This window comes from Micromys minutus, assembly GCF_963924665.1.
Source record: "Micromys minutus genome assembly, chromosome: 7".
In the NCBI taxonomy this organism is placed as follows: Eukaryota; Metazoa; Chordata; class Mammalia; order Rodentia; family Muridae; genus Micromys; species Micromys minutus.
Window position 1 is genome coordinate 45,766,652 of NC_137976.1, and position 14,780 is coordinate 45,781,431.

General features: G+C 43.7%; 1 protein-coding gene across 1 annotated transcript; it reads right to left on the bottom strand.

Moving 5' to 3' along the window:
* Positions 1 to 1,586: 1,586 nt before the first annotated feature.
* On the bottom strand, positions 1,587 to 9,529 carry DPPA2 (developmental pluripotency associated 2; the record flags this gene model as incomplete). Its single annotated transcript, XM_080918903.1, has 7 exons — positions 1,587 to 1,665; positions 3,436 to 3,631; positions 4,925 to 5,180; positions 6,179 to 6,232; positions 6,319 to 6,470; positions 8,137 to 8,275; positions 9,497 to 9,529. 7 exons carry the CDS (start codon positions 9,527 to 9,529, stop codon positions 1,587 to 1,589), a joined length of 909 nt encoding a protein of 302 aa, XP_080775029.1.
* Positions 9,530 to 14,780: the final 5,251 nt, after the last annotated feature.

Below are 14,780 nucleotides of genomic sequence, written 5' to 3' on the forward strand. Positions count from 1 at the left end.
CCCTGAGCTACAACATAACCCAGGTCAGCTCAACCTGGGTCAGCTAAAAAACAAAACAAAACAAAAAAAAAAAAAACAAAGGGAAGATGGGGATATAGCCCAAAGTATAGAGTGCTCAAGTAGCAGAGAGAAAACCTTAGGAATGTTTCATAAATGTTCCTAGTAAGTGGAAACATGTTAGCACTCAGTTGGTGGAAAGAGGATCAGAAGTTCAAAGTCATCCTCAGCGGTAAAGTTTGAAGCCACCCAGAATTATGGAAGGCTCGGTTTAATGCTAGCAATACACCCCTACTGTGTGCCTGTAATCTGGGTGCAGTGGCACAACTTGGAATCGGTCAGTATGAAAAGCAGAGGTGAGGTCAAGAGCTCGGCATCAACCTAGGTCACAGATGAGTTCCTAAAGACAAGCGGGACGCACGCAACTGTCTCAAATCTATGTGCAAGACTGGACAGACACAGGTGTGTCTGAATTTGTGGGATCAGTGGGCTTTACAGAGAGTCTCTATCCCTACCATACATTTACAGCTGGGAATGCCACCGTATAAAGTATGTGACTCGCTAGTATGCACACAGCCCTGAGTGTCCAGCACTTCATGTGGTGGTACACGTCTGCAATTAGGAAATGAAAGCCCAAGGACCAATCAAGCCCCAAGGATCAACCAAGCCCATTAACATTCAGCCAAGGAGAGATGAGTTCATGGGAGCCCCGCTCTTCCTGGGGAGCTACTGGCAGTCAAGGCCCGCTGGAACATGGGGAGCCATCAGCAGTTAGTTCAGCTGCTGGTGAGCTGCCTGTGCATCAGGGACTAGCTCTATATTCATGTCCCCGTGAGTGGCCCTGGAAGAGAGATTGATGGGGCTACACGGGAAATAAGAGAAGACAGGGGTGATGAGTGGGATCAGAGCAGGAAATGTCAAGTAATATATTTTTAAAAAACTTAAAATATTCAAGGCCAGGCTGTACTGCAAGAGACCCTGTCTTGAATATGTAAAAACAACTAGGTGTCCACCAGTATAGCATCATTTCATAAGACCATCTTGGACAATGGAACCTCAGCATTAAAATGAAAAAAAAAAATCAAGAGGGCATGCATATTGCTAGGTAAAAGCCAATCTGAAAGGTAGCATACTCTATAATTTCAAATGTATACTCTAGACACTTGTCAACACCTAAAGATTGTTTAGCATAAGCAATGAGTCCTATACTGTATTTCAGACCATTAGCGTTACTATATTATAAAGCCTTAATCAATAAAATAAAAGTACTTTCTGCCTTCCTAATTGGAAACTGCTCCCCAACCCTCCCCCCCCAAAAAAAGTACAGCAAAACGAATCCACTAAAACAATATCATTTCTCTGATAGCTAAGCATTTGGCAGATCCAGCACAAGACCATGAGATACAAGATGTTAAGCTTCAGCGGGGTGTTAGAGCAATGAATGCTGGTTTGTCTGCAGATTCTCCAGTCTGCTGGAAGAGGAGGGGCTTCTGAAGACTGAAGTCCGGGTTTTTTAGCCATTATAAAGATCACAGAACGTTTTTCTTTCCATTCATTCCCTTCAGACCAGAGTAAAACCTTGATGTTGTCTAAGGCGGCATATTTGGTGGTAGGGAATTTTTCTTTGCACGGCTTCTAATTTTAAAGTTCCTCATCATCTTCTTGTTGCTGTAAGACAAATGTTAGAAAATTTTTAAAAAGTTGCTAGGGGGGAGAATCTAGAGTTTCCCCTTAAAGACTAAAAACAAAACAAAACAAAAAACCCAAAACTGGGTGTGGTGGCACACACCTTTAATTAATCCCAGCACTAGCAGAGCAAGATGGATCTATGTTGAGTTTAAACAGCTTAGACTTTTTGACTCAAAAAAAAAAAAAAAAAAAAACAAAAAACCACACACACACCATTTCATATGGATGGAACTAGAAAATATCATCCTGAGTGAGGTGACCTTGTCACAAAAGAACACACATGGTATGTACTCACTGATAAGCAGATACTACCCCAAATAGCTCAGAATATTCAAGAAACAATTCACAGACCTTATAAAGCTCAAAAAGAAGGTAGGCCAGAATGTGGATGCCTCAGTCCTTCTTAGAAGGGAGAACAAAACACTCGAGGGAGGAAATATAGGGACAAATAGAGGAGCAGGGATTGGAGAAAAGATCACTAGGACTGCCTCATCAGGGGTCCACCCCATATGCAACCACCAAACTTAAGCACTATTGCTGATGCTAAGAAGTGCTTAATGGCAAGAACCAGATATGGATGCCTCCTCAGAGGCTCTGCTTGAGTTATACAGATACAATTGAGGATACTTGCAGCTAACCAGAGTGAACACAGGGACCCCAATGAAGAAGGTAGAGAAAGGACTGAAGGAGCTGAAAGCAAACCCATGGGAAGAACAGTATCAACCAACCAAGCCCTCCAGAACTCCCAGGGACTAAAACACCAACCAATGAGCACAAATGAAGACACCCATGGCTCCAGCTGCATATGTAGCAGAAGATGGCATTGTCTGGCGTCAGCAGGGGGAGAGGCCTTTGTGGTTCAGTGAAGGCTCATTTTCCCAGTGTAGGGGAAAGCCAAGACACTGAGGTGGGAGGGGGAGCACCTTCATGGAAACAAGTGAAGGGTGGCAAGTGGGGATACCAGTGGGGGCAGGAAAAGGGGATAATATCTCAAATGTAAATAGAGAATGTCTAATAAAAATTATATATATATAAACCAAACTCGTCTCTGGAGTCCCTAAGATGCTTTTCCAGAACTTAAGATTGCATGAGGATCTACAGTCAAAGTTGTCCCCATAGTCTCAGAGTTCAAGTAGTCCAGGTGCCCAAACATTCTGAAAGTGCACAAGACTGTTTCGTAGTACTGGATAGATATTGAGTTTTGAAGTCTAACTCAGGGCTAGCAGATGTCTTGACAGGTAAAGGTGCCTGCTACCTGGGGACATGAGAACCTGGTTTTTGACTGTGATCACATGTACCATGTGATCTCCTCAAACATAATCAGTGATCTGAGCCAATGAAATAAATATAGGTCAGATCAAAAGCAGTATTCATAAAGCCAATGGGTACTTTCCTTGGGGCCTTATCTCACATAGCTAGGCTGGCTTCTACATCTGGTTCTGTATTGTATTGGGGATCCGATTTAGGGTCTTATTCAAGTGAGGTAAGCATTATTCCCCTTGAGTTAAATTCCTAGCCTCTAACAACTAGATTTTGGGCAAGTTCCACACTTGTCAGGCACATTGTTCAGACTTGAGAATATGCCACACTTATGCAATTCTAAGCTGTTTCCTATTTCCACCTGATCAATATGGGAAATTAGAAAAAGAAAGTGGTTGCTCTCCGGCTTCTGTTCAGTTATTCAGAAATTCATCTAGACATCTTCTCTTTTCAGTTTCCCATACCTAGAGAGGTACTATAAGAGGTTACCTGTGAACACATTCGGGACATAGCAAATTATCTTCCACTCCTGGTTCCGGGATAATACAGGCTGGTAGCAGGAAGAGAAAATTCATCCTTTGGGGAGTGTCTGGAACCCAGGTCAGACCAGAATGAAGCTGCAGGCGAACCCAGCCTATCATATCTGCAGGGCGCTGCTTACCGTGGACAACACACCATCTGGTTCCTGAGTAAAAAAAGCAAACAGTAAAATCAAGACAACTCTCCACCCCTCGGTAAACTACTCTTGGGTTTGCTTTTATTTTGCTAAAAGTCAAATGCATTTTCTGATGGCTCATAAACGGTAAAAACTCCTCATGCAATGTACAATAAAAAACTAAGTATTTGAAAAATATAAAATTTTCATGGCTCTTTTAGTCAGATCAGTATGTCAGATGACAGTTGCTAACCACAGGAACCTCTTGGTCACTTTGCAGAATTATTTTTAATACTTCTATCCTACTTTTTCTTTTCCCAGTATTGGAGATTAAATCTAGACATTCACAAATGCTAGGTTAAGAGTTTACCACTGAGCCAAGCCCCACAAACCTTTGCTTTCCCTGTAACAGTAGAGGTAGCCAGTATTTATGGTATTAAATACCATTTTCTCCATGAGCTGACAGGTATTCTGACTCAGAGTCTGTAGTATACTACCTTGTACTGATCTGACTAAAAGAGTCATGACTGGTAAATGGGGGGGGGGGAGGGATTTAATACACAACTGCATCAATGCATACATGCATACATACTTTGGAATAAAAGGAACCAAGAAAGTGAAATGATGTGACTCCCACCATGGTCTTAGACTGAAAGAATCAAAACAATCCTGAACAATAAGAATGATCCTAGAGGGATCTGATTTCAAGATACACTCGAGTGATACAAAGGTGCCAATGTCAGGTCCTGACCTTTAGACTGATGGAATAAAAGACTCCAGCATAATGATTGTATATAGCTATGACCACCCAGAATTGTGTTTTGTTTGAGGTGGGGTTTTTCTGTGTAACTATGGCTGTCTTGGAACTTACTCTGTAGACCAGGCAAATGAAGCCTTGAGTCAAATGTATCCTCTACATCTGTGGTTCTCAGGTTGTCAGTCTAGACCCCTATGATAAACTTTTATCTCTAAAAATATTTACAAGTCATAACAGTAGCAAAGCTATAGTTATTAAGTAGCAACAAAAATATTGTATGGTTGGGGGTCACTATGTTAGGAGAAACTGTACTAAAGGGTCACAGCATTAGGAGGACTGAGAACCACTATTCTAGGTTAGCTTTATTTTGAGATGATTACCCAGGTTGTCCTTGACCTCACCGGCAAGTAAAGGATGACATTGAACTACTGATCTACCAGCCACCACTTCCCAAGGGCTTAGATATGAACCACCCTACCAGACTGCACCTTTATAGTCTTTCTGTCTACTGCTGATGTTAACCATACCTCTAAAGAGAAGCACTCACATCTTTAGGGAGGTCTTACCAGTGGCTTGTGGCAGAAAGGCCTCTGCAGAAGAGGAAAGAGGACAACGATTCATAGACATTGACTGAGCGGCTCTCATAGCAATTCTTCCCCAGGCTGCAAATGTGGACCCCCGAGGTGAAGTTAGAATCTCCAGGACACCACTCTCCTGATTACTACTTTGGCAGTTGCTTGGAGATCCAATTCCTCTGAAGACTATTTTAGGTTTCTTGGGGCCCAGCTTCATTCTGGCCTCACGAGAGGTGGTGGGAATATACTGCAAATGGAATTCACCAAGATTCAAAAAAGTGCTCAGGGTTGGTATGCAAATCTCACCCTAATTTCACACCGGGAAGCCATTTTTGGAACACTGCTTCTCTCTACAGTGTTGGTTCTCAAAGGGGAGAGAATTTTGGCAGTTAAAACCAAAAGCACAGATTGGTCTGGGCAGATGGCTCAGTGGGGACAATCACTGGACTGGAGTTAGGATTCCAGCAACAATGTGTCATCAGCTGGGTGTCACCAACAAATGCCTGTAACTATAGCTCCTAGGGGGATGGAAATAGGTTTGCTGGGGCTAGATGGTTTTCAGAATAGCTGAGAAAATCCGAGCACCAAAGGAGTAGTCAGACAGGTAGGATACGAAAAGCCTCCTTCTGCCTGGCACATGATGTGCACACTGCACAAAACCTAAAGGTCAAGACAAGAACAGGTTCTACACGCGGCTGGACTACGCGGCTGGACTACGTGATAAGCCCTCAATCACTCATTTGTTCAAGTACTGGTTTGAATTTTGCCACCCCTAGCTCCTTTTATTGTCTGGAGGTGACACCCATATTGACCTTGAACTGTAGGCCTTACTGCACCCACGCCCGAGTTCTGGAATCCCAGCTGTGTCATACCTAGTTGTTGTACCCAGTTTTGAGATGAAAAACTGCTGTCTCAAGAGGTTCAAATGGGTCCACATAGGAAATAATTTTACTGGACTATAATGAAATCATGATTCGTGTGGGGCCAGAGTGATACAGGCATGTAACCCCAGTTATTAGACAGGGGAAGAAGCTGAGGCAGGAGGACCACATGGTAACAGACAACAAACACAATAAATGGTTGAAGGTGGTGGTTGGGGAATGGGTGACTGAGTTCAAACCACACATTTGGTTCTCCCGAATGTCTGTAACCCCGCCTTCAAAGAAGATTACATATAACAATGTCAGTAAGACAGCTCACCCCACAGGGAGACCCACCCCACCATCCTCATAAAATATCACTTACACATTCTTGTTTAGAATATGAATGTCTCCGAAGTCTCAAATAAACCTCAACTTTCTGAGGAAATTAAGAAAAAATAAAGTTAGAATGTAACCAATCTGTGTCGTCCATGTAACAGAGAATCCAAATGGGGGGGCACTAACCTTGCCATCCGTACTCAGGTTATGATAACGGCACCACTCCCGAAGCTTGTTCCGGGACACATCATTGATAGGAGGCAGGGTGGCCGGAGGACAGGTGCTTGGGATGGTTCTTGTTGGGTGTTTGATTCCCTCATACCTCACCATGGAACGGACTGAGAAAAGAACAGGAGAAAGCCATAGCACTTCCCTCCAATTATGAGGGGAAAAAAATGAAGAATTCACTTGACCAAGAGCACATACTTCTTAAAATAGGAGACCCAGTACAGTAACCCACACTTACATTCAAAATCCTAAATAAGATTCTTATTTTAATGTTTGTGAATCTGCCAGTATGCATTCTAGATAACTGAAATTCTCTCTCTCTCTGGTTTTATTGGGGTTTTTTGTTTGTTTGTTTGTTTGTTTTATTTTGGAGACAGGCTCTCTCTGTGTAACCTTGGCTGTCCTGGAACTTGCTTTGTAGACTAAGGTAGCTTCAAACTCAGAGATCTGCCTGCCTCTGCCACCCAAGAGCTGAGATTAAAGGCGTGCCTAAGAATATTTAGTATATTTGTTTCCTGCAGCCCAGAAGCAATAGGTCCAGAGGTTCACCCTCCGCTAAATAAAAAGTCCAACAGCAAGCCAGTCATGGTGGTACACACCTATAATTCTTGCACTTTGAAGGCAGAGGCAGGAAGAGGCAAGCAGATTTCTCAGTTCAAAGCCAGTCTGTTCTACAGACTGAGTTCTAGGACAGTCAGGACTAAACAGGGAGTGGGGCGTATTACCCAAAAATTAGCCTGAAAGCATAGATTTTGAAGCACTACTCTCTCCAAGCCCCCAGTTCTTTCTACAGAATCAAAAGGGCCACTCCTAAAATTCACTCCAAGTCAACAAAGCTCCAGAACTCTTAAGTCTCATTTTTCGTACATACTGCACCCCGGCCCCGAGCTGCTCTGAGGGTGGCACACCTCCGAGTACCTTCCTGTGAAATGCCGAGACTTTTAGGAGATACTAGGTGGGTTTGTTGTTGTGCTTGTTTTGGTCATTATTTTGTTTTAAGACATAAACAGCCTACACTGACATCACCTGGTATGTAGTTGAGGAAGACCTGGAACATGATCCTCTTCAACCTATGAAGTGTTGGAACTACAGGCTTTTGCTACCATGGCATTTTATGCTAAGTGCTCAGTTTTCATACGGAGTAAGTACGGTGTGTGTTCATCTTTTTTTTTTTTTTTTCTGATATAGGGTTTCTCTGTGTAACAGAGCCAGGGCTGTCCTGGACTCACTTTGTAGAACAGGCTGGACTTAAACTCAGATTCCCTGCCTCTGCCTCCCAAGTGCTGGGATTAAAGGTATTGAGTCACCACGCCAAACCTGTAATTTTTTTAAAGCAGTGGTGCTGCTCAAAGTTACTTTGCTGTGTGTTTAAGCACATGTCCTGCCCCCATCCTTTAACTTTTTTAAAATAAGTTTGTACTACTGAGGATCGCTGTCTTGAACTTGTGCCTTAGCTGCCATGTGACAGCTTTCTGTGTACCTTGCCTAATTCCCACAGTAAACAGTACATGAGGCTTAGCAACTGAGATTGGGGAAGTTTGTATGCCTTTGACCCCAGCATCAGGGAGTAAAACTGGAGGTTTGGTGGAGGATGGAAGAGGTGGAGGATTTCTGGAAATTTGAGGTCTGCCTGGTCTTGAGAATAGCAGGCCAGTTAGGACAACACAATGACCCTTGTATCAAAGCAGTGCACTTTTCTGGGCTTTCCAAAGTCTTACTAAGAAATCTATCTCAAACCTACACTGTTTTCTCCAGAACTCTTAAGTCTGATGATACCTGGTGGTTTGCTGTCTATGATTGAAGAAACATTTGATTCCGTAGGATAGTCCATGGCCTCGTCAGTAAATGGCTCCTCAGAATATGGGACCAGCGTTAAAACCACACTTTCTTCATCCGGGTCTTCCTCAGATTGGTTCTGCAAAAAGAAGCAGTGGGGGATTCTGCTTACTTTTGAGGCAAGACTGCTAAAATTTATCATTGGGGTCTTAGTGTTGAAATAAAGAAAAAGGGCTGGAGAGATGGCTCGGCGGTTAAGAGCACTGACTGCTCTTCCAGAGGTCCTGAGTTCAAATTCCAACAACCACTTGGTGGCTCACAACCATCTGTAATGAGATCTGATGCCCTTTTCTGATGTGTCTGAAGACAGCTATAGTGTACTTATATATAATAAATAAGTAAATAATAAAGAAAGAAAGAAAGAAACAAACAAACAAACAAACAAAGTAAAAGACAACCTCAGGAAACAGGATACTGGGAACTACCATGCCAAAGTTGAAGTGTTTTCTAAGTCTCAGGAAAGCGGTGCTTAAACTCGGGAGTGACGCCTCCTTGAGAAAGTTCCGGAACATTAGGTCCACTCCCCTCCCTACTCTAATTGAAATCTCTCCAACTCGAAATAACGGTTTCTTTTTCCATTTGTATAGCACCTTTTCAATGTTCAGCAGACACAAACCCACTTCTGTTATAGTAAAAGACAACGGGGGGGGGGGGGGGGGGTAGTGGCGCACTCGCCTTTAATCCCTGCACTTGGGAGGCAGAGGCAGGCAGATCCAGGCCAGCTTGGTCTACAGAACAAGTTCCAGGACAGCCAGAGAAACCCCCATCTCAAAAAACTACCAAACAAACATCAAGAACAACCAAAACCAAACTAAACCAAAGGAACATGTTGAGGCCTAAAAGCAGTACCGGCCTGGCAAAGTTCTGTCTTCTCTAGCTTGGTACAGTGGACCTTATCAGGCCCAGAATCGCACAAGCCCAGATAGGGAAGGAAACCCACCAACCAGGCACTAGCCGACCTGGTTACTTCTCATTAGAAAAAAAAAAAAAAAAAAAAAGCTAATTTTTTAAATGTATAATCAAAAACTTTTTAATTTAGCTCACCTTTCCAGTGGGTTCTTATCAAAGCTACAGCACCTTTTGTCTGGGACAATTTACTACCTTATCTAGGAAACAGTTTCATTTACTCCCAGGAAATACAGTGTCAAGCATGTGAAGAAAAAAACAAGTAACAAGCAGAGAGGATTCCAAGACTGAGGCTTTAAACCCCCTGCAGTTCCTCGGAAGCCAGACAGGAGACCTAGAAAGAGTGAAAAAGAACTCCCAAGAGAAAACCAATTCTCCTGGAAAGAAAAGTTACCTTGTTGTAAGTCTCCGGGCCGAAGTATGACATTTTTCAGGCAGGCTTGGGAGAAGACAAAGGCAGCAACTGAATGGATGCCGACTTCTTTTATAGGGAAATGACTCCTTCTACTTCCCGTCTTCCTGTTGCCCAGTTGAGCTCTTTCCCCTCCTCCTCTCTCCACTCTCTTCCCTTTGACAGGGATTTTATCAGTTCTCTGAGTCTCGGTCGATAGTTGACAGCACAGAGCTGAGTTCGTGAGTAAATCCAAAGCCGGTCCCAGTGCTCCCTTCTTACCAATTTAAATGTCTGTAACCGCGGTGCTCCGGATGCAGAAATAGAAGCAGGAGGGTCAAATAGAAGCAGGCGGGTCATGACCTAGAGTTCTGACTGGCCGGTTTGGAAGGACCCTCCCTCAGGGTGGTGCATGCTAGTAATCCCAGTGCTGGGGAGGCTGAGCCAGGAAAAATGGAGGCTTTAAACCTCTAACTGGGAGCTTTAAACCCCCGCAGGTCCTACCAAGCCAGAGACAGAAGACGTAGAAAAAATGAAAAACAAACTTTCCACTCAGCCTGGGTTCCGGAGTGTCTAAAAATCAGCCAATCAATAAATAAAATAAAAGGGGGCTGGAGAAATGGCTCAGCAGTTAAAAGCTCTGACTGCTCTTCCAGAGGTCCTGAGTTCAATTTCCAGCCACCACATGGTGACTCACAACCATCTGTAATGGGGTCTGATGCCCTCTTCTGGTGTGTCTGAAGAGAGCAACAGTGTACTCACAGACCTAAAATAAATAAATCTTTAAAAAAATTTTTTTTAAAGAAAGAAGAGATTAGCCTAAAAAATGTAATTTCTAACTTATTGAGGAATTGTCTGAAATCTAAATTATGAAGCTGTGCCTATCTCTTGAATGATTCCTTTGAGGGTGTGGCCCAGGAATCTGTATTTCCATGATCCCCTCTGGCACTTTTTTTACAGTCTAGTAACAATGGCCAAATCAAGGTTTGATAAAACTGGTTTTAGAGGTTGGCCAATAATAGCAGACAATCCTTGTTCCTCCTTTGTGGAATAGAAACTGAATAATGTCCAGAGACTTATGCACAGGCAAGGACTCCTTCCCATGTAGGTACCATACCCCTGCTTTGGATTATTGAGAAAGGTGACCTAGTGGACAAAGCCTCAATTGGTGTTGTTACCCAGGTTGTCCTGGAACTTTTGACAATGCTTTTTCCTCAGTCTCCCAAATAGGGAGGTTACTGGTAGGAGCCTCTATGCCCCTTCACATGCTAGAGTTCTTTCTGAGTGAGACTTTCTGGCTTCCAAGGGTACTTGGTAGTGCATACATACAAGAAAGCTTCTATACATAAAATAAAGTTTAAGTTGGAATTTAAAAGACAGACGACCTGTTCACTAAAACTGGGTGTGGTGGCATACACATTTAAGCTCAGTGTTTAGAAAGCAGAGGCAGACCAAAGCCTGTTCTGTAAAGAGTTCCAGGTCAGCCAAGAATACATAGTGAGACCTGTCTGAGTCAAACAAAATAGTTTAGCCAGGCTTACGGTGCTAAAGCTATATGACCCCGTTCTAGAGCACCACATCCGCACACACAGGGCAGGACCGACAAGCAGCTAAGATCAGAGGACATCTGACATGCTTAGTCACGAATGTGACTAGGCAGTGGAAATGAAGACACCCAAAATGCCTTTGTCTTCTCATTTAAAAAAATAACAAACTAGTTGGGCATGATGGCACGTATCCTTGGCTAGCATTCAGGAAGGAAGCAGAGGCCAACAGATCCCCAAATTTGAGACTTTCCTGGGCCATACCACCAAGTTGTGGGCCAGTCAGGACTACCCTTTTGGCTACACCTGAGACCTTGTCTCAAAAACAAACAAAACACGAACATTTTTTTTTTAAATCCAGTTTTATAATCTTGTGTTTATTTCTTTCTCCTAGCTTTTAGATCATTTTGTTGTTTCTAAAACAAAAACAAAACAACCAAACTCTTTGCTTCAAGCTTCATGTAGCCCAGTCTGCTCAGTGTGCTAGGGAGTTCGCCCTGAGATCTTAGTTGTTTTGCCTCTACTTGCTATGTGTCTGATTAGAAGCATGTCCCATAGAGCCTGGCAGAGGGACTGGAGAGATGACTTGGTAGTTCCGAGTATCTGAAGGATGAGGTTCGATTCTCAGCACCCACATGGTGGTTCAGTACTGTCCACTGTCCAGGGAATCCAACACCCTAGGATAAACCCTAGCAAAGTGAATCTCGCCAGGCTAAAGCTCACAAAGATAAAAACAAAAACAAACAACATGACCTGCCTGGAAAGGAAAGCTAGCTGACTTGGAGAAGGATGAGGGCAAATATAGAAAGAAATGATTGACAGGATGTGAGACTAGAGAAATCTCATGCACAACTGTCCTTCAAGAGTGGTTAAGTAAAAAATAAAAATATAAAAAAGCATTCTCTCTTTTGGGGAGAACGGGTCTCACTGTAAAGCCCCAACTGGCCTGGCACTTGATACATAGACCAGGCTGGCCTAAAATTCACACAGTTCTGCATGCCTTTCTCAGTACAGCTGAGATTAAAGGCAAGAACCACTCCCAGATAAGCAGAGCCCTCTTAACTAGGTGGAGCAGCTCAGGCCTTTAAATCCCAGCACCTGGAAGGCATAGGCTGGTCACATACAGTTCAATGCCAAAATGGTCTGTACAGTTTACAGTAGCCAGGCTAACAGGAGAAGCCCTCCTGAACGGCTCCCATTTCTTTTCCCACCCTTCAAAAAGAGTAAGATTTGCGGCTGGGGATGTAAGGCTGGTAGAATGTTTGCCAAATGCTCATGAAGTCTCGAGTTGGGTTCTCAGCACCACAAAACAGCAACAATAATATAATAAAAGTGGGCATGGTGTTGTACACCTTCAATCCCAGCATTTAGTCTGGGTGCCTCGTTCCTCTAGCCTCTGACTTGTTTTGTTGCTATTTTTTGAAACAGAGTCTCAGGGAGCTTAAATTGATTTACAATGTAGCAAAGGCAAAGGATGAACTTCAACGTCTGCCTCTGCTTCTCAGGAGCCAGGATCACCACATCCAGTTTATGCACCGCAAGGGACCAAACCCAGGGTCTTGAGGAACAGCCTTTTGAGTGCCTGTCAGTTTTGCCCACCAGGACCCCAGCCTCATAGTCCTTGAGGTCAGGGCCCTCTGGCTGCTATTCAACCTTCTTGGTAGTTCTTGGCTTATAGTAATTAAATGCCATATCCTACTTGTATATTATTTCAGGGTCCGTTATCCCTCACCTGATATTTTGTCCTGATACCATAACTGCCTCATCTACCATCAGAGGACATTCTCCGCTGTGGTGCACCCCTTCCTAGCACATTCCTGATAGACATTCTCAGCACCTCATCCCATGAGGCTGTGCAAAGAACATCCCTTCGTAGACGTGACCTCACCATCTCCATCCCTGCAGGCCTGTTCTCTTCAGCATCTTCACTCTTTTATCCCTCCTTTGCCTTTAAACTTGAGTATTTCTCCGTGGATCAGCATTGGTTTTTCACTCTGGCTAAGAATCATCCTAGCACTGATACTGTCTCATCTAGGATTCTTGCTCCAATGTTGTGTCCTGAGCCAGGACAAACTGTTCTCCATGAGATGAATTCTTTTAACAAAATTTTTTATTAGATACTCTTTGTATTTATATTTGAAATGTTATCCCCTTTTCCCATTCTGCTCTCCCTCTACTTGTCTTCACAAAGGTGCACTAGCTCACAATCACCCTCTCCACCTCAGTGCCTTGGCATTCCCCTACATTGGGAAAAGGTGCCTTCACTGGACCAAAGGTCTCACACTGATATCAGACACTGCTATTCTCTGATGCATATGCAACTGGAGCCATTGGCTTCTCAATGCCTGCTCAATCGTTGGAGTTCTAGTTCTTGGAAGTTATGGAGGATTTGGTTGCTCTACAATGTTGTTCTTCCCATGAGGCCAAAACCTCCCTTTAGCTCCTTCATTCCCCTCCCCACCCCCACCCCAGCACCCTCACTGGGGTCCCAGTGCTTGGTCTGATGGTTAGTTTCTCCATGGGATGAATTCTTGATGATCCATGACTATATTCAGAGATTAGTTGCTCTCCTGCTTGGCTGGGGATTGTTCTCCTAACTCCTGTCAGGTCATGCCAGCAGGCCCTTTGGTGTATATCCTCTTTCCTGCTTTGCCAGCCCAGAACTGGTCAGCTAGTTATACAGGACCCCATCCTGAGGAGAACTTAGAAGTGTGTGTGTATGCCTGTGTGCATGCACACTAGAGTGTCATTAAGTCACCTAGGCTGACCTTGAATGTACTATAACCATGCAAGTATTTTTTTAAAGATTTATTTATTATATACACTGTAGCTGTCTTCCAACACACAAGAAGAAGGTATCAGATCTCTTTACAGATGGTTGTGAGCCACCATGTGGTTGCTGGGATTTGAACTCAGGACCTTTGGAAGAGCAGTTGATGCTCTTAACCATCTCTCCAGCCCCACCAGGCATGTGATTTTCTTTCCCCCTACCTGCAAAGTGGCTGAAACTATAGACCTGGGCCACAAGGCCCAGCTAAAAATCACTTTTTTCCCTGAATTATTCTGCCTCTGTTACCTAGTTAATTGATGATTATTGCCAAGCTTACCTTCACCTCCACCATGTATCAGCATCCAAGTCAACCTCTATCCATGTCAGGCACGGCACAAACGTGGTGCATAGATGGACATGCAAGCAATACACTTATACACATAAAAGTGTAATCTCGTCATTTTATGTGTCCGTTTTGCCTGTTTGAATCTGTGAGCACCACATGTATGCTTGGTACCATAGAGATCAAGAGATGGTGTAGATCTCTGGAACTAGAGTGAGAAATGGTTGTATGCCTTTATACAGGTGCTGTGAACCAACTCTAATCTTCTGGCAAAAGAACAACAGCTGTCTTGCAATCCAGACGTTTTCCTATTTTTCAAGGCTTAGCATTTTTGGGGCTTTAGGTACACTTCCATCATGGGTTCTTCAAGAAGCACCAGGAGATAGTGGATGCAGTCATACGGTCACATGTGGGTGCCACCAAGTAGACCCCTCCAATCAGCATAGGGAACACAAAACTTCTCCATTAGAGTTGTAGCACCGGCAGTAGCTACTAATGGGGAGAGCAAGGAGGGTGGAGTAGAGTGTAGGGGAGGAGGGTGGGATGTCCTCAGCCATATGCACAAGGATTTGCTACCGGTGGTCTAGAATTGGGTATTTCCAGTTTCTTGGCATCTTAGTTAAGGAACTA